The 18,780-nt window shown below is 43.4% G+C and overlaps 2 protein-coding genes across 3 annotated transcripts; one reads left to right on the top strand and one right to left on the bottom strand.

The window, feature by feature from the left end:
* Positions 1-237: 237 nt before the first annotated feature.
* Positions 238-7,534, bottom strand: LOC129831644 (intraflagellar transport protein 20 homolog). Its single transcript, XM_055895000.1, has 5 exons — positions 7,426-7,534; positions 3,995-4,132; positions 3,628-3,713; positions 3,171-3,274; positions 238-1,266 (listed from the first exon to the last, which is right to left on the bottom strand). Exons 2-5 carry the CDS (start codon positions 4,119-4,121, stop codon positions 1,185-1,187), a joined length of 399 nt encoding a protein of 132 aa, XP_055750975.1. The 5' UTR covers positions 4,122-4,132; positions 7,426-7,534; the 3' UTR covers positions 238-1,184.
* Positions 7,535-7,598: 64 nt separating this feature from the next.
* tnfaip1 (tumor necrosis factor, alpha-induced protein 1 (endothelial)) lies at positions 7,599-16,707 on the top strand. 2 transcript variants are annotated; one of them, XM_055894999.1, is made up of 7 exons: positions 7,599-8,897; positions 9,855-10,063; positions 10,234-10,422; positions 10,682-10,851; positions 13,793-13,929; positions 14,123-14,318; positions 14,776-14,956. In XM_055894999.1, exons 2-7 carry the CDS (start codon positions 9,967-9,969, stop codon positions 14,857-14,859), a joined length of 873 nt encoding a protein of 290 aa, XP_055750974.1. In that variant the 5' UTR covers positions 7,599-8,897; positions 9,855-9,966; the 3' UTR covers positions 14,860-14,956. The 2 variants fall into 2 exon arrangements, with proteins under 2 accessions (XP_055750974.1, XP_055750973.1); XM_055894998.1 differs by having other exon boundaries at positions 7,601-8,897; positions 14,804-16,707.
* Positions 16,708-18,780: the final 2,073 nt, after the last annotated feature.

Below are 18,780 nucleotides of genomic sequence, written 5' to 3'. Positions count from 1 at the left end.
GCAATCATCCCTCTAATCTAGACTATTGTACATCCACCCAGGCAATCATCCCTCTAATCTAGACTATTGTACACATGTTCAGAGTGATTTTTTTCTTCTTCTCAAGTGATGAATTATCAATTTGTACATTTTAAGTCAAGAAAAATATCAAGGTTATATTAAACATTCTTCATAAGAATTTAAACGTTTGATAATCTGCACACAGGTGAGCAATAGTCAAGAATGTTGACACCAAGAGAATCAAAATATCATTTTTATTCAAGTATACCTCATCTATTGATGAAGTAGGTCCATTAACCTTTAACATAGATAAGATGAATACAGAGTATGAGAATTTTTGAAAATGTCTGGATATATATACCGTAAACATAAAACGATTAATATAACTTTTCGAATGTACTTAGTGTTTGGTTATAAAACTGGCCTGAAATTCCATTATTAAGGCACCCGAGGGAAGATGTTCTGGTGTGGTCCCAGACAATGGTGAAATGATCAGATAAAACACCAGCAGAACTTATTCGTACCTTAGATGTAAACAAACAGCGTTAAGATGACAACGGGGGGGGGGGGGGGGGGGGGGTTGTACAGTCAACACAAAGCAAAAAATACATGATTTCCCCCCCCGTCAAAAATCATGAAATTATTTACAGTAACATGCAAATATCGTACTTAGCCTTTTACCTTTTCTACAAGTGGAAAACAATCTATACATAGTAATTCCTTTGATATAAATAGTATAAATCCACTCCTTTGTATATAAATAGCTTTCTTCCCCATTTGCTTGTCTGACGTACTGTAGTGGTGTGAAAGGTTATGACTATAGAGCCTCAGGTTCTGATTACATTCAAGCGTTCAACACTTAAAATGCAAAACAAAAATTATAACTAGGAAGGAGGGTTGTCACTTCAGACACCTGCTAGTGAAAATACATGTTTTGCTCTAATAGACGGGTGACAAGTTACTTCTAACTTCGCATGTAGTCCGTCTCGCTAAGCAAAACATGTCTGTTTTTAGTTGGAGCAGTTTTGGATTGCTTGTGTGGGGTGTCAGAAAGGTTATCGTGTTCAGATGAGCGATTCGCGTGAACCCATAGTGTAGTGGATATCACCCATAGAAAACAATACAGGCACCCTGGAAACATGGTCACAAACGCACACGAATACTGCGGGCTTTCGTCACGCTCCTTATTTCTGCAGAATGAACTGGTCAATGAACTCCTTCTGCTCAGCCTCCACTTTGGAGAGAGCTTCATACTCGATACGATACCTGGAATAGATTAAACAAACTTAATTAAAACCCAGGTGACTGACTGAATAACTGACTAAATAACCAACTAACTGACTGACTAAATAACCAACTGACTAAATAACCGACCGACTAAATAACCGACCGACTAAATAACCAACCGACTAAATAACCAACCGACTAAATAACCAACCGACTAAATAACCAACCGACTAAATAACCAACCGACTAAATAACCAACCGACTAAATAACCAACCGACTAAATAACCAACCGACTAAATAACCAACCGACTAAATAACCAACCGACTAAATAACCAACCGACTAAAGAACCAACCGACTAAAGAACTGACTGACTTTAAGGTCAACTCTTGAGAATGAGACACTAACTGACTAGATTTCCTCATCATTATTGATTTCACAAGGAGATTTGATACGTCTTACATTTCTTTCCTAATAAATTTTTATTTTTTATATATAGATTTTATTTACCCCTTTTTCGTGGTAGCCAATTGGTAGTTACAGTCTTGTCTAACCGCTGCAACTCCCGTACGGACTGGGGAGGGGCGAAATTCGAGAGCCGTGCGTCCTCCGAAACACAACCCAACCCAACCGCACTGCTTCTTGACACAATAACCACTTAACCTGGAAGCCAGCCACACCAATGTGTCGGAGGAAACACCGTACACCTGGCGACCTGGTCAGCGTGCACTGCGCCCGGCCCGCCACAGGAGTCGCTAGTGCTCGATGGGACAAGGACAACCCTGCAGGCCAAACCCTCCCCTAACCCGGACGACGCTGGGCCAATTGTGCGCCGCCCCATGCGTCTCCCGGCCGGCTGCGACAGAGCCTGGATTCGAACCCAGAATCTCTAGTGGCACAGCTAGCACTGCGATGAGGTGTCTTAGACCACTGCGCCACTCGGGAGTCCAATCACGTTCGTTTCTGCCTTGAGGCAGAGCTGTCCTCAGAACAAGATGAAATAAGAAAAACACTAAATCTGCTCAGTCTTCTAAGCCTGGGTGTCAGTCCGTTTCTGCTCCCTTGCCAACACCATATGGAATTGTCATTCCCAAACATGTTTGGCTTGACAATGGAGTGGGCAAAAGCACAAATAGATCTGGGACCATGCTACAGGGTCATTCCATGTCATTTCAGAAAGTTATGAAACCCACCATCTCAGATTGTTTCCCGAAATAATTTCTGTAGTTAAAAACCCCCCAGATAAGACTAGCATTCCTGAAACATTATTTTGTTGAAATTGTATCTAAGAAATTAAGCTAATTGATTCCACCAAAAATTGTCCCTTTTTTAATTTATAGGATTCACATAATATTAAACAAAAATAGTACCCAACATCTGATTTAGACCAAACTTCTTCCTGTCATTGAGTAAGAAATTATGAATCCAACTTTAGGAATGCATGACATAGTATGAAGAAACAATAATCCAAGCAGCATCTCCATACTACATGTCAGACATTAGGAACTGATACTGTATACTGGTTGTTGGGGTGGGAGTGGTGTGGGGGGGGGGGGGGGTCCGTGGGGGGGGCTTCTGATCATTTTATTGGATTCCTCGTGTCTTACTCATGCTTCCAAAGAATTGTGTTCCAAATCGTATGTTAGGTACTATATTTATTGAACATTATATGAATCATTGTGGAACCCGTCCTCCCCAATTAAGGTTCCACCAACAACCTGTGATATGAATCCTATAAATAAATAAAAAAATGACCAATTTGGTTGCAATCAATTATCTTAATTACTCAGACATCAAATTATATTTCAACATAATAAAATGTTTCAGGAATACAAATCTGTTTCTAACAACAACAAAAACAATTTCAGAACAATCTGAGATGTTGGGTGTCAATCATCTTTCTTGTGCTTTTTTGAGGTGAAATGGATTTAAAGTCTTCTTACCTCTCCAGCTGCATCATCTTCTCTGCTATCAGGGCCTGGAGCTGCTGTTGCTGGGCCTCCCTCTGCTTGGCCACAGACTTCAACAGGTTCCTGGCTCCAATAGCCTGGGAGAAGGAGGCAGTACAGCAGTAGGTTGTTCACACAGATAACAAGCCCTCAGGTCATTCCCACAGAGAAGTGCAACAAGTGTACTTAGTGGCCTAGCTAGCTAGCAGTCAAAGTCCACTTTTGTTTTCAACCCGAGATTGCTTGCAAAAATAGGCAGATTTTAGACCCAGCGGTCACATTGATCTGACTGACACGTTGAAAACAATTGACTGAAGGAGTGAACAACAAGCGTCTGTCTGTCTGTCTGTCTGTCTGTCTGTCTGTCTGTCTGTCTGTGTGTGTCTGAGCCCTGTAAAGATGGACTAAGAAACTCACAACACTTAAAAAAAGAGCCAACGCAGACCCTTACCTTCATCTTTTCTGTCTCTGCCTCTTTTGCCAATTCATCCACCAGCTCGATGAGACCACCCACTATCTTCTGAAACTGGCCCATTTCTGTGTATTGAATGAATGCACGAAAGTTAATAATACCAAATTCTGTAATTAGGGGGCAACAATATTTGACGAAAACAGTTTTAACATTAGGAAGAGATGTGAGTAGACATCTCCGCTGTTCTTTACAAAACAATATTCTATGCAAATTACACAACTGAACCACAGTCGTCCATACCAAACATCACCCTATTACCTGGGCACTACTTTTTGCTCAGTGCCCACTATATAGGGAATATGGTGCCATTTGGGACACGAATCAGAAGATAATGGACTGCTCTTACTGTCAACAAAGTCTTCACACTCCTCCTTGAGCTCCCTGGTCTTCTGGTCCACCTCTGGTTCCAGCACCCGTAGCTTGTTGAGCTCATCAAAATGAAGACCAGCTTCAGCCAACGGGTCTTTCGTCATGGCCACAAGACCTGTCCCCAAGAGCCGGGATACAGATTAGGGGGCTGGGAAAACAACTGCTTTAACACCAATGGATTATATGGATGTTTTATTTATTTAACTTTTAGTTTATTTTATCCTGCATCTCAATCTAGTCTAAAGAGGTTTCCTGTCCTCATCTCTCGCTAATCTGCACCGATCTAAGAGGGCGGAATAGGTGAAAGATAACTTGGGGATTTGTATTATTTTGGGTCAGGTGTGTCACATTAGTATAGTAATGCACATGCCCCGCCCACCTGAGGATCTATATTTTTTCAGACTTCCATTTCCTGTGTCGGAGGTGTGCAACATCTTGCCATTAAAAGCTCGCTGGATTGAACGCTTTCATTTCACTCATGCGACTCCTTCATACTCTTGCTTGTGCCTGTCATGTTTTCCACTGTTACGACCGCGGAAATGGTTTGTAATGACCTGTCAAACACACCCCCGGTAATTGCTGAAATGAACTCAACGGGGACACATCCGTCTTTTCGTTGATTCTATAAGAAGGCTTAAGCTTTGTCAGGGACTTAACGCACCGCCTCAACACTTACATCACAAGCATTTTGCTACAACTGCAAAACCATCTGCTTTGTATGCGACCAATAACACTTTATTTCAGAAAGACTAAAGATATTTTTGTTGTTGTTGAATAAAAAAAATAAAAGTAATAATTTAATCTAGTTGAAATGTTTAGAAATGAGATGCACTGAAATGAAAGCAACTTGAATAAAACATTGTGTCACAGCGCCTCTCCTCTTTTCCAAAGATCTCATTTAACTAATGTATATAACAATATGAATATGTAAACATGCATAGTGTGTAAACAGTATTTGTTGTCTCTAGGCGTCTTTCCGACTAATTTTAATGTAATATCTGATGTTGTTCTTGTCTATAACTGCATGGGCATTAGCTAATGGGGATCCTAATAAACGAAGCCACACAATAGTAATTCATGAGGCTGTCTAGAAAGCGCAGGTGAGTGCACGTTGTGTAGACCAAAAAAAAAAAAAAAGTGTTTGATTGTTGCAGCCCTGTTCCGCCCCTTTATGTTAACTTATTCATATATGCAAATACACTGGGTGTATTTATGCAAATGAGGTACATACAGTGCATTCGGAAAGTATTCTGACCCCTTGATCTTTTCCACATTGTTACGCTACAGCCTTATTCTAAAATGTATTAAATTGTTTTTTCCCCCTCATCAATCTACACACAACATCCCATAATTACAAAGCAAAAAACAGGTTTTATTATAAAAAATAAAACTTATACATAAGTATTCAGACCTTTTACTCCGTACTTTGTTGAAACACCTTTGGCAGCGACTATAGCCTCGAGTCTTCTTGGGTATGTCGCTACAAACTTGGCACATCTGTATTTGGGGAGTTTCTCCCATTCTTCTCTGCAGATCCTCTCAAGCTCTGTCAGGTTGGATGGGGAGTGTTGCTTCACAGCTATTTTCAGGTCTCTCCAGAGATGTTCGATCGGGTTCAAGTCCGGGTTCTGGCTGGGCCACTCAAGGACATTCAAAGTCTTGTCCCGAAGCCACTCCTGCGTTGTCTTGGCTGTGTGCTTTTGGTCGTTGTCCTGTTGGAAGATGAACCATCGCCCCAGTCTAAGGTCCTGAGCGCTCTGGAGCAGGTTTTCATCAAGAATCTGTCCGTTCATCTTTCCCTCGATCCTGACTAGTCTCCCAGTCCCTGCTGCTGAAAAACATCCCCACAGCATGATGCTGACACCACCATGCTTCACCATAGGGATGGTGCCAGGTATCCGCCAGACGTGATGCTTGGCATTCAGGTTAAATAGTTCAATCTTGGTTTCATCAGACCAAAGAATCTTGTTTCTCGTGGTCTGAGAGTCCTTTAGGTGCCTTTTGGGAAATTCCAAGCGGGCTGTCATGTGCTTTTTACTGAGGAGTGGCTTCAGTCTGGCCACTCTACCATAAAGGCCTAATTGGTGGTGTGCTGCAGAGATGGTTGACCTTCTGGATGGTTCTTCCATCTCCACAGAGGAACTCTGGAGCTCTGTCAGAGTGACCATCGGGTTCTTGGTCACCTCCCTGACCAAGGCCCTTCTCCGTCAATTGCTCAGTTTGGCCGGGCGGCCAGCTCTAGGAAGAGTATTGGTGGTTCCAAATGCCTTCCATTTAAGAATGATGGAGGCCACAGTGTTCTTGGGGACCTTCAATGCTGCAGACATTTTTTGGTACCCTTCCCTAGATCTGTGCCTCGACACAATCCTGTCTCGGAGCTCTACGGACAATTCCTTCGACCTTGTGGCTTGGTTTTTGATCTGACATGCACTGACAATTGTGGAACCATATACAGAGTGGTGTATGCCTTTCCAAATCATGTCCAATCATTTATGGGGTATTGTGTGTAGATTGATGAGGGAATAAAATAAAATAAATCTATTTCAGAATAAGGTTATATAACAAAATGTGGAAAAGTCAAGGGGTCTGAATACTTTCCAAATGCACTGTAACTGTCTTTATTTTAACACAAAGGGTAAAAAGGTGAAAACCCTGATACAATAAGAAAATATGGAGTGCATTCTAATAAAGAAAGTGACATTTTCCAATAAATGAAATACTTGAATTCCCACCAAAAACCATGAACATTAATTATTTGTCCATGCCAGTAAAATGTGCTATAATTCAGTAAATATCTAATGGAATATAAATATTCTAAAAGTTTGGAGTATCTTCATACATTGTCCAACTGTTGCATTTATTCACAAACGTTTTTTAACCGTTTAACAATTTATGACCGTTGCTACATTAGTAAACGCGAGGAGTAGGTGACAAGAGAGAATACCTGAAAATATAGTTTACAATAACAAATAAAAAACATACTATTTGATTCTGTGACCTTTGAATAATCAATAGCAACATATCTGACATCAATTAGTTACGAATTAGTTGGCACACATACAATAACCGTTAATCAGTGCTAGCTAGCCAGCTGCTACTTTGGCAATATTATGTAGCTAGGTTAACGTTAACTAGCCAACGCCGGTTCTTCAGTGGGGTCTTGCTACTTAGCTAGCTATCTGGATAGCTAATTAACGTTAGCTGGCTATCTCACAGCTTGCCCTGATGCCCTTATCGGACTGTCCTGTTGTGGGCAAAATAGCTAGTAGAGGCCGGTAGCATTAGTGAACTGTTTCATTTAGCTGACCAGCTATTAGCCGAGCGTGAGTTGCTAACTACAATCTGTACAAAATTCTAATTATTATTGTTTACAAGTGAGAAAACTCTTAAAGTCAGTCATTCACTTACCTTAAATGTATTTAAACGTTATATCAACGTGGCGGTTATGTGGCATATAATCCACAGTAGACTTCGGCTGCCAGGGAACAGTTGTGTTTGACCAACTAGTGTAACTTCCGGTAGGGGGGGGGGGGGGGTTGATGGGAATTGTAGTACACAAACATTATTTGTAGTAAAACTAGTCGTGTTGGGGACAGGGTATCAAGCGAGATGGTGGATGGTGGTTGGAAGAGCGTGCTTGTTTGAAATGGAAAAGCGTCCTGATAGCTTTTGATGAAGAAGAACATCAAGACGAAGCAGCTGCTTTATAAATTTGATGCACTGTTGAGCTCTTACATCCCGAGGGGTTCGTGCTGATTGTACGGAGATTGTGACAGCCGGTTAAATGGCGTCATTTGAGAAGGCAAGAACTAGATGTAACGTTATGTCAGAATAAGTGCTGTATTAACATAAGGAGACATATAGTTAGAATACGGAGGAGGAATGGAGGGAAAAAGAGAGGCAGCGGTGAGCTTGAGTCGGTTATAAATATGCGGAAAAAAGTAAGATGGTGTGTTAAAGAAGAATTTTAGAAAGTGTAACCAGAGTGATCTGAAGACGGGGGGAGAAATGGAAGTGAACGAGGGCGAAGTAACCGAGGTGTTGGGTGTGGTGAAGTTCTCGGAGCCCGAGGCTTGCACCGAGGGTCAGGATAAAGATGAGCCTGTGACAGTAGGAGTGAAGTTTTTGGGAAAAGTGGTTATGTTTTAATTGTATGGGTGCCCATGGGGCTGGGGATCAGACACGTCCCGTGCGAGAGAGGCAGGTTGAGGTTTCCAGGGTTAGAGTTGTGCAGAAGTTGTCATATGCTGAGGCAGTGAAGAAAGTAGAGGAAGATGTGTCAAGGGGGAGGGCTCCTGAGAGGAGTGGTAGATCTGTACCAGTACAGAGGGATAGGCCAACAAGTGATATATGTATTGCAGGGACTGAACGGTAAAGTCGCAGAAAATGGAACGGGGATGGAACGTAAGTCGCAGAAAATTGAGGTTGTGGTGGCAGCTGCAGAGATGTATTTTGGCGGGTGAGACTTGACATCAGAAGAGTTACAGTGGTGGTGTCCCATCCTTTCAGGCTGTTGGCCTGAGGGAGGACTACATAGATTTAAATAGTGGAATAGGGTGGTTTTATTTTTTTTAATCATTTTTGTGAGTGTAGTGTTAGATGGTAGGGTATTTGTTTATTTATTTTTTCAAGCAAATTATAAAGGAGTTGTACTCCAGTCTAGTAGGTGGCGGTAATGCAACATTTATTGGATGCCATCCGCCGTTAAACTATCGAAGAAGAATTATTTGTGTAGTCAACTTTTCTGTAGTTGGTGATAGTTATTTAACGTCGTTGCCTTGTGAATATTTACCATTGTAGTTTGGCGTAGCTACATTACATAGCTTATAATGTACTGAACTGTTCAGCAAAATAATTACCCCAAGAGAAAGACGGCGTGGGTGAGTATCTATAAAATATACTATCTAGCTAATTTTAGCTATCTTCAGCTAGCTTTTGCCGGGGTGGCAAATGAGAAAGTCCGTAAGCAACACATTTGACTCTATCTTTCAAGTTAGGTTTGCCAGCTAACGTTAGCTAGTTATTAAACACTAGGACTAGGTCATTTAAGTTCGTCTCAATGATCTTGAATTTGTACGTAGACAGATATTTTTTAATGTTCTATTAAGACACATTATAGCTGGCTAACAACAGTAAGTTAGCCAGTAGCTAGCTAGCAAGCCAGTACAGCTAACTTTAAGTAGCTAGTTGAATACAATTTGTGACTCAACCTTATGGCATGTTGCTAGTTAGTTGGCCTCATCTCATAATTATACGTACAGACGTTGTATGCTTATTGCAGTAATCTCTAATGTGACTATACTTATTAGGACGTATGCCATGACCGTTATGAAAATACATGCCATTGTATTTTTATAGTAGTAACCATAATATGTGGAATGGGTTGATAACACAATACAAATTACACTGCTGCACCCAAGTTCCCCAGAGACCCACTGTCTTCCACTGGTATGCAACGTTTTTGGGGACATTCTCCCAAATAAGACAGTTTGTTTATTGTATGAAGATGGACATACACACACACAGCATAGTGGGCCCAGCCACATTCCATGCTAGGGGAAAGGGAAATCGAGAGGAAGATACTGATTGGGTGGGTGGCTTCCTCCAGCCATTGTGTTCACAATGTTTTCGACTATTGGTGTTTACGTATGACCACGTTGGCCAACTCTGGTCTCATTTCAGTCAATGACTATAAATTTAAGGTTTCAGATTTCAGTCCTTTCAGAAGGACGTTGACCCAACTGTCACTTTGTTAGTCTGTCATCTCAGCAGAGGCCAGGGCTTTGAGGGCAAGGCCTAAAGAAAGCAGTGGTTTTCTATTGCCTCCCCTCCACCAGGTATGATCTGCAGGGCCAGTGAGAGGCTGTGGCGGCCCCCCCAGTAGCTCTCACCACGGCGGGGGACATCAAGACCTCCGTCTGCAGGGTGGTCATCTACCTTCAGAGGGACATGTCCGGGGACAGCTGCCAGCTCCCCCTGCACCGGCTATGCCTCCAGACCCAGGCCATCTCCACTGGCTCCCAAGCCATCAGACCTCCCTATGAAGGTATACATGGACCAGCGGTGTGTTATGAATGAATGTGCCAATATCCTCTGTTTTATGTAGGCTATACAGTGTGCTAGGCTGACTGTTTTGTAATGTGTATGATATCTTTTACACTCTTGTATGGTGATGCCAAAGAGACATTTCCATCCTATTCTCCCCCCCCTCCCCAGCCTCCCAGATGGTGTGTCCCAAGTCCAAGACGTGCAGCTACAGAGCAGCGTTGGGCCTGGGTAACAAGTATGTGCGTCTAAACGTAGGGGGGACCCTATTCTACACCACGCTGCAGGTGCTCACCAGGCAGGACTCCATGCTGAAGGCCATGTTCAGTGGCAGGAAGGAGGTCTTCATTGACAGAGAAGGTGCGAAAGACTGTCAATTAACAATTTACAAAAGCTGAGTTCCCTGTCGCTCTTATGTGATCAGAAACATAGAGGAAACTCTACTTAGTCTTATATAGACTTCAGAATGGAACAGGTGGCTAAAGCAATAATTAGCATATTTCGGTGTATCTTTTTTATGATGTGCCATAGGACCTGTACATCTAAATGGTATTTGTAATCTAAAAATCTGACCGGAATTGATCGTTTCCTTTCACTTGCCTTGCATGGTCCTTTCCAGGCTGGATCCTGATAGATCGTTGTGGGAAGCACTTTGGCTCCATCCTGACGTACCTGCGGGAGGAAGCGGTCACCTTGCCCCCTGCCAGGCAGGGGGTTCTGGAGCTGCTGGCTGAGGCCAAGTATTACCTGATCCAGGGTCTGGTGGAGCTGTGCCAGGGAGGCCTGCAGGTCAGTGACACAGAGAGAGACGTGTGCTACGAATGCCCCATAGGACTCTGGACAGAATTATGGCACTACATAGGGAATGGGGTGCTTGGGGTGCAGGCTGTGTGATCCAACCTGCAGCTTTGCTAGATCCTAAATCGGTGCATGAAGGCAACATACTGTACTGTAATGTGTGTTTGTTTGCTGCCATTTTGGTTGGTTCCTCGTGTTGTGATACTTGCTTTAACCAGTTTGTCTACTCTGTTAGTGGCTGAAGGACAACAGTACTGTTTGTTTACTATAAGTGGCAGTTAGGGCTAACACAATTACCATATAACTGATGGTTATGGATGAAGACGGTCGTGAAAATAAAATGACCATTAAAAGAAAAATGGTATTGTGGAATGAGCAGCTGACTGAAGACGGGAGTCTAGTTGAGTCTGTTTCGGCCGTAACGTGGACTCTTAACAATGGGATTAAACGTTTTTTGTTCCTTGCTGAAGCAAGTAAATGGGTCATTAGTTGCCTAGGCAATGCCCCCCACAATGCATCAGCAGTAATGTCATTTGAGTTGAATTGACAAATCACAGCACATATACTATAAATAAAAAAGTATGTGGACACCCCTTGAAATTTGTGGATTCTGCTATTTCAGCCACACCTGTTGCGGACAGGTGTATTAAATCGAACACACAGCCATGCGATCTCCATAGACAAACATTGGCAGTAGAATGGTCTTACTGAAGAGCTCAGTGACTTTCAACGTGGCACTGTCATGGGATAACATTTCAAGTCAGTTTGTTTCATTTCTGACCTGCTAGAGCTGCCCCGGTCAACTGTAAGTTCTGTTATTGTGAAATGGAAATGTCTAGGAGCAACAACGGCTCAGCCCTGAAGTGGTAGGCCACACAAGCTTACAGAACTGGACCGCCGAGTGCTGAAGCCTGTAAAAAAACGTCTGTTCTCAGTTGCAACACTCACTACCGAGTTCCAAACTGCCTCTGGAAGCAAAGTCAGCACAAGAACTGTTCGTTGGGAGCTTCATGAAATGGGTTTCCGTGGCAGAGCAGCCGCACACAAGTCTAAGATCACCAAGCGCAATGCCAAGCATCAACAACAGTTACCCACGAAGCATCGTTACCCATCGCTCCACAAAAGCCGCGGCCCTTGCAGAGCAAGGGGAACCACTACTTCAAGGTCTCAAAGCGAGTGACGTCACCGACTGAAACGCTATTAGCGCGCACCACCGCTAATTAGCTGGCCATTTCACATCCGTTACATTACCACATTGTAGGCCTGTTACAATACATGAATCATGACGGTTTTGACAAATATCCACTTGGTTAGATCAGATTTGTTGAATGCGCGCCAATCCGGCGTCCTTCCTCTATCCCCCAAGGTCTGCGTTCCATTGACCCCTTTACCTCATCTATGCTGAGTCTTGAATCAATGCCATGTTGAATTAAAAACCCCTCTGGCTTTCATTTATGTCATGTCCCCTTTTTTTTGTGACAGATGGGGGATGTCACTTAACAGTTTATGAATGATGTGTAGTCCATTTTCAGATTGGAATTTACTGCTCAGAGGCTTATATTATTAAATCTTTGAGCAATTTTTAAGACTGAAATGATAAAGCTTTATGAGAGAGATTTGCTCAACCTCAGAGATGCTTTACATTTTTACAACGTTTGATGTAATATGCTCTACACTTGTGGTAGTTTAGTAAATACACGTTTCTACGCTTGGGTTGTATACCATATACTGGAGTATTTGGAAAAGTCCACAGGATGGATTTTCAATACCATTTTAAACAATTTCTTAATTATTCATTTAAAAAAAAAATATATACATATTTGAATCTTTTTAACTACTTAAGTAAATACCTGCAGTCAACTTGTTCAAAACGTTAGACGATAGAGAACATTGCGTCACATTATGAAGCTTACGGTAGTGACACACATTGATGAGAGGCCGGAGTCTTGTGAGTCACTCTCTGTCATGCAGTATGCAGCCTGTTACAGTATATAGAATACACCACAGGCAGCCTGTTACAGTATATATGTACTGTAACAGGGTGCCTGTGGTGTCTTATATACTGTAACAGGCTGCCTGTGGTGTCTTATATACTGTAACAGGCTGCCTGTGGTGTCTTATATACTGTAACAGGCTGCCTGTGGTGTCTTATATACTGTAACAGGCTGCCTGTGGTGTCTTATATACTGTAACAGGCTGCCTGTGGTGTCTTATATACTGTAACAGGCTGCCTGTGGTGTCTTATATACTGTAACAGGCTGCCTGTGGTGTCTTATATACTGTAACAGGCTGCCTGTGGTGTCTTATATACTGTAACAGGCTGCCTGTGGTGTCTTATATACTGTAACAGGCTGCCTGTGGTGTCTTATATACTGTAACAGGCTGCCTGTGGTGTCTTATATACTGTAACAGGCTGCCTGTGGTGTCTTATATACTGTAACAGGCTGCCTGTGGTGTCTTATATACTGTAACAGGCTGCCTGTGGTGTCTTATATACTGTAACAGGCTGCCTGTGGTGTCTTATATACTGTAACAGGCTGCCTGTGGTGTCTTATATACTGTAACAGGCTGCCTGTGGTGTCTTATATACTGTAACAGGCTGCCTGTGGTGTCTTATATACTGTAACAGGCTGCCTGTGGTGTATTCTATATACTGTAACAGGCTGCCTGTGGTGTATTCTATGTACTGTAACAGGCTGCCTGTGGTGTATTCTATGTACTGTAACAGGCTGCCTGTGGTGTATTCTATGTACTGTAACAGGCTGCCTGTGGTGTATTCTATGTACTGTAACAGGCTGCCTGTGGTGTATTCTATGTACTGTAACAGGCTGCCTGTGGTGTATTCTATGTACTGTAACAGGCTGCCTGCCTGTGGTGTCTTATATACTGTAACAGGCTGCCTGCCTGTGGTGTCTTCTATGTACTGTAACAGGACCAGAAAGAGCTGTCTCTGTGTGTAATCCCTGTGATCACCTCTGCCAAGGAGGAGGTGAGACTGATCCAGGCCTGCACCAAGCCTGTAGTAAAGCTGCTGTACAACCGAAGCAACAACAAGTACTCCTATACAAGGTACTACTACTACTACAAGTCTAGTGCCTTACAAAATGGCAGCTCTATGCTTGTTCTATTGTTTGGAGAGTCACTAATAGGTAATGACTGCTGGTAAGTGCTTCGTGAGGGCCTCTAAAATACTCATCATGTACTGTGTTGACAATTAAATACTTACTGTACTTCTTGACCCGTGGGCTGTATTCCTCCACAGTAATTCAGACGACAACCTGTTGAGGAACATTGAGCTGTTTGACAAGCTGTCTCTGAGCTACAATGGCCGTGTTCTCTTCATCAAGGACGTGATCGGTGACGAGATCTGCTGCTGGTCGTTCTACGGACAGGGACGCAAACTGGCAGAGGTCTGCTGCACCTCCATAGTCTACGCCACGGAGAAAAAACAGACCAAGGTTTGTTCAGAGTCACACTCAGTCGGTCACTCAGTCACTCAGTCGGTCACTCAGTCACTCAGTCAGTCACTCAGTCAGTCAGTCACTTACTCAGTCACTCACTCACTCAGTCACTCACTCACTCACTCACTCTCTCACTCTCTCACTCTGTCACTCACTATGTCACACAGTCACTCTGTCACTCTGTCAGTCACTCAGTCAGTCAGTCACTCAGTCAGTCAGTCAGTCAGTCAGTCACTCACTCAGTCAGTCAGTCACTCACTCACTCACTCACTCACTCACTCACTCACTCTGTCACTCACTCTGTCACACAGTCACTGTCAGTCACTCACTCACTCTGTCATTCACTCACTCACTCTGTCATTCACTCACTCACTCTGTCATTCACTCACTCTGTCACTGTCAGTCACTCACTCACTCACTCACTCACTCACTCACTCACACTACTTTTGCCCAGCAAAAGTCTATCTGCCTGTCTATCCCAGGTAGAGTTCCCGGAGGCCAAGATCTACGAGGAGACCCTGAACGCTCTGCTCTATGAGACACTTCCTGTCCCTGACGACACCTTATTGGAGGCCACACGCCGTCGCCACGCTCACTGCGGTTCCCACAGTGAGGAGGAGGAAGGCCCCACCCACTCGGGGGCGGACCTTAGGGAGCGCGTGCGCCGTATCCACGTCAAGAGGTACAGCACCTACGACGACCGGCCGCTGGGACACTAAGCATACGTCTCAAATGGCGCACTATGAAGTGTACTACCAAGTGTACTACTAATCCTTCAACTCCTTGTCTCCTGGTCAGTCACATCTCAAAGAGAGCCTTCTCCCAAAGAATGGGTCCGATGATTCATCATACTTATCAGCAACACCAATTGCTTCTACTGCAATCCTTGGTGAGAGTTAGTGTTGGCTTCCAAATGGTGCCCTATTTCCCCATCCTATGCCCATATGGCACTGGTCAAAAGTAGTGCATTATGTAGGGAAAAGGGTGCAAGAGAAAGGAAACTGGTTCCCCGCTGGCTCTTCACTCATTCACAAACACCCACCGCTGAGGCACTGTTGTCGGTAGTCTCACAAATATGGCCTTGGGCACAAAATGGCTGTCATGCTGCATCACCCTGGTGCCTGACAGACTTTTTGTCGATGGACAACGGATGATTTTTAAAAACGTTGAGGTGCTTACGCTATTTGTCCTTTTTTAAGTTTATATAGAACTCTCTTCTTCACAATCAATCAAAATGACGATCTTCATGTTTATACCTCAGTGTAGAATGGAACCGGTAAGATATATTTTCCCATGTGAGCTTTTATTCAGATAATTTTGTCTTTTATTCAGATAATTTAGGCTTTTATTCAGATAATTTAGGCTGCATTCTATTTTCTGTATTGTGCACTACTTTTGACCAGGGTCCAAATGTAGTGCACTACAGAATACAGAAGTGTGGGTAAACACAGGCAACTATATTGATAAAGTCACCTTGTCCGAGAGAGTTGCATCACCAAAACGTCACGCCAGGGTAAGTCAACGTGAAACACAGCCCTTATTTTAAGTGTTTCTAAAAATCTAGGAGGGAAAATAAATGGTGGAACCATTTCCCTGTTTGACCGCTAGGTTTTATGGGTATTGTGGGGATCTATATAGGGAATAGGGGTGCCATTTGAGACAGTCCTATACTGTCATCACTTCAGCAGCCAATCACATATCAGATAGGTCTACAGACTACGAATAGGTAGCCATCGGACTGTTAGACACAGGTTCATTTATTATACAGCTATAGACCATTTCTTTTGGCGTTGTGTGACAAGTTATAGATTCAAAATCGGCTATCATAGCCCTAGTGCCTTCTGTGAATAGACAGGGAACACGGTGAATGTTTTTTTTTTTTTTGAGTATATAGTTTTGAGATTTTCTCATTTCACATTTTGACATATAATCATGCCAAAGACTTACAATGAAATTAACACGAGGGACACATTCAGCGACGTCTATGAATCGTTCATCCTCGTTACCAGATACTTCTGCCCAATGCTTTGTGCAGTAGCCCCCGTGGGGGGACGAGGTTAATGAATGGCAGATCGTGCTTATTAACAATTTTAATCAAGTATTCACTCAAGACATTTCCTCTTAACACTTAAGAGCCTCTTGTGTTTTTAATGCAGTTGAATCTTTATTCCTTTTTGTTTTTCACTTGGTTTTCCGTAATAAAAACGTTTCAAATAATAATACAACACAAATAGCCCAGTCTTTGTGTCACAGTGTTAGGTTCTAATTCTCAGAGTAAATAAACTCTACGGACATTATGAAAGCTTAAACCAAGTTTATTCTTCCCAGAGGATCAATACAGCTGCATCAGACAAAACATGTTTACACCAACACAAGCATGTGTGTGTGTATGTATGTGTATATATATATATATGCTGCTCAAAAAAATAAAGGGAACACTAAAATAACACATCCTAGATCTGAATGAATGAAATATTCTTATTAAATACTTTTTTCTTTACATAATTGAATGTGCTGACAACAAAATCACACAAATGATCAATGGAAATCAAATTTATCAACCCATGGAGGTCTGGATTTGGAGTCACACTCAAAATTAAAGTGGAAAACCACACTACAGGCTGATCCAACTTTGATGTAATGTCCTTAAAACAAGTCAAAATGAGGCTCAGTAGTGTGTGTGGCCTCCACGTGCCTGTATGACCTCCCTACAATGCCTGGGCATGCTCCTGATGAGGTGGTGGATGGTCTCCTGAGGGATCTCCTCCCAGACCTGGACTAAAGCATCCTCCAACTCCTGGACAGTCTGTGGTGCAACGTGGCGTTGGTGGATGGAGCGAGACATGATGTCCCAGATGTGCTCAATTGGATTCAGGTCTGGGGAACGGGCGGGCCAGTCCATAGCATCAATGCCTTCCTCTTGCAGGAACTGCTGACACACTCCAGCCACATGAGGTCTAGCATTGTCTTGCAATTAGAAAGAACCCAGGGCCAACCGCACCAGCATATGGTCTCACAAGGGGTCTGAGGATCTCATCTCAGTACCTAATGGCAGTCAGGCTACTTCTGGCGAGCACATGGAGGGCTGTGCGGCCCCCCCAAAGAAATGCCACCCCACACCATGACTGACCCACCGCCAAACCGGTCATGCTGGAGGATGTTGCAGGCAGCAGAACGTTCTCCACGGCGTCTCCAGACTCTGTCAGGTCTGTCACATGTGCTCATGTGCTCAGTGTGAACCTGCTTTCATCTGTGAAGAGCACAGGGCGCCAGTGGCGAATTTGCCAATCTTGGTGTTCTCTGGCAAATGCCAAACGTCCTGCACGGTGTTGGGCTGTAAGCACAACCCCCACCTGTGGACGTCGGGCCCTCATACCACCCTCATGGAGTCTGTTTCTGACCGTTTGAGCAGACACATGCACATTTGTGGCCTGCTGGAGGTCATTTTGCAAGGCTCTGGCAGTGCTCCTCATGCTCCTCCTTGCACAAAGGCGGAGGTAGTGGTCCTGCTGCTGGGTTGTTGCCTTCCTACGGCCTCCTCCACGTCTCCTGATGTACTGGCCTGTCTCCTGGTAGCGCCTCCATGCTCTGGACACTACGCTGACAGACACAGCAAACCTTCTTGCCACAGCTCGCATTGATGTGCCATCCTGGATGAGCTGCACTACCTGAGCCACTTGTGTGGGTTGTAGACTCCGTCTCATGCTACCACTAGTGAGAGCACCGCCAGCATTCAAAAGTGACCAAAACATCAGCCAGGAAGCATAGGAACTGAGAAGTGGTCTGTGGTCACCACCTGCAGAACCACTCCTTTATTGGGGGGTGTCTTGCTAATTGCCTATAATTTCCACCTGTTGTCTATTCCATTTGCACAACAGCATGTGAAATTTATTGTCAATCAGTGTTGCTTCCTAAGTGGACAGTTTGATTTCACAGAAGTGTAATTGACTTGGAGTTACATTGTGTTGTTTAAGTGTTCCCTTTTTCTTGAGCAGTATATATATATATATATATTTTTTTTTTATACTCCAATTTAGATGCACTCCTCCTCTTCTCCAACATTACATCTTTTATGGTTCTACAGGAAGTGATGGGGTAATAACTGTTCCTTCTCCCTTAAGGTCACCTGACCTCAACCCCGTTGATGCCTAATCCAAAGATCTCCACTCGTATCACCAATAGCAATCCTGTGACTTCCTCCCGTCTACCCAGCACATTCCACAGCCATCTGGCTCCTATTGATAATCATTAACTTGTGATGTAAAAACCAGTCTCTATTGTTCCGCGTACTATAGTATTACTCCTGATGTATCATGTGTCTAGTATAAGAAGTTTAACCCAGAATCTAACGACAGGCTTCAATGAGCTGCTTAGCAGAATAGCTTCCTCGCTCTCATTGCTTTCTCACTCTGGCACGACTTTGTGGCCTCTCACAGCTCCAACTCCATCATCAAGTTCG

This window comes from Salvelinus fontinalis, chromosome 33 (genome assembly GCF_029448725.1).
Source record: "Salvelinus fontinalis isolate EN_2023a chromosome 33, ASM2944872v1, whole genome shotgun sequence".
Taxonomy (NCBI): domain Eukaryota; kingdom Metazoa; phylum Chordata; class Actinopteri; order Salmoniformes; family Salmonidae; genus Salvelinus; species Salvelinus fontinalis.
Note: the sequence above shows the minus strand (reverse complement) of the source record. Positions and strands in the feature narration are given on the sequence as shown.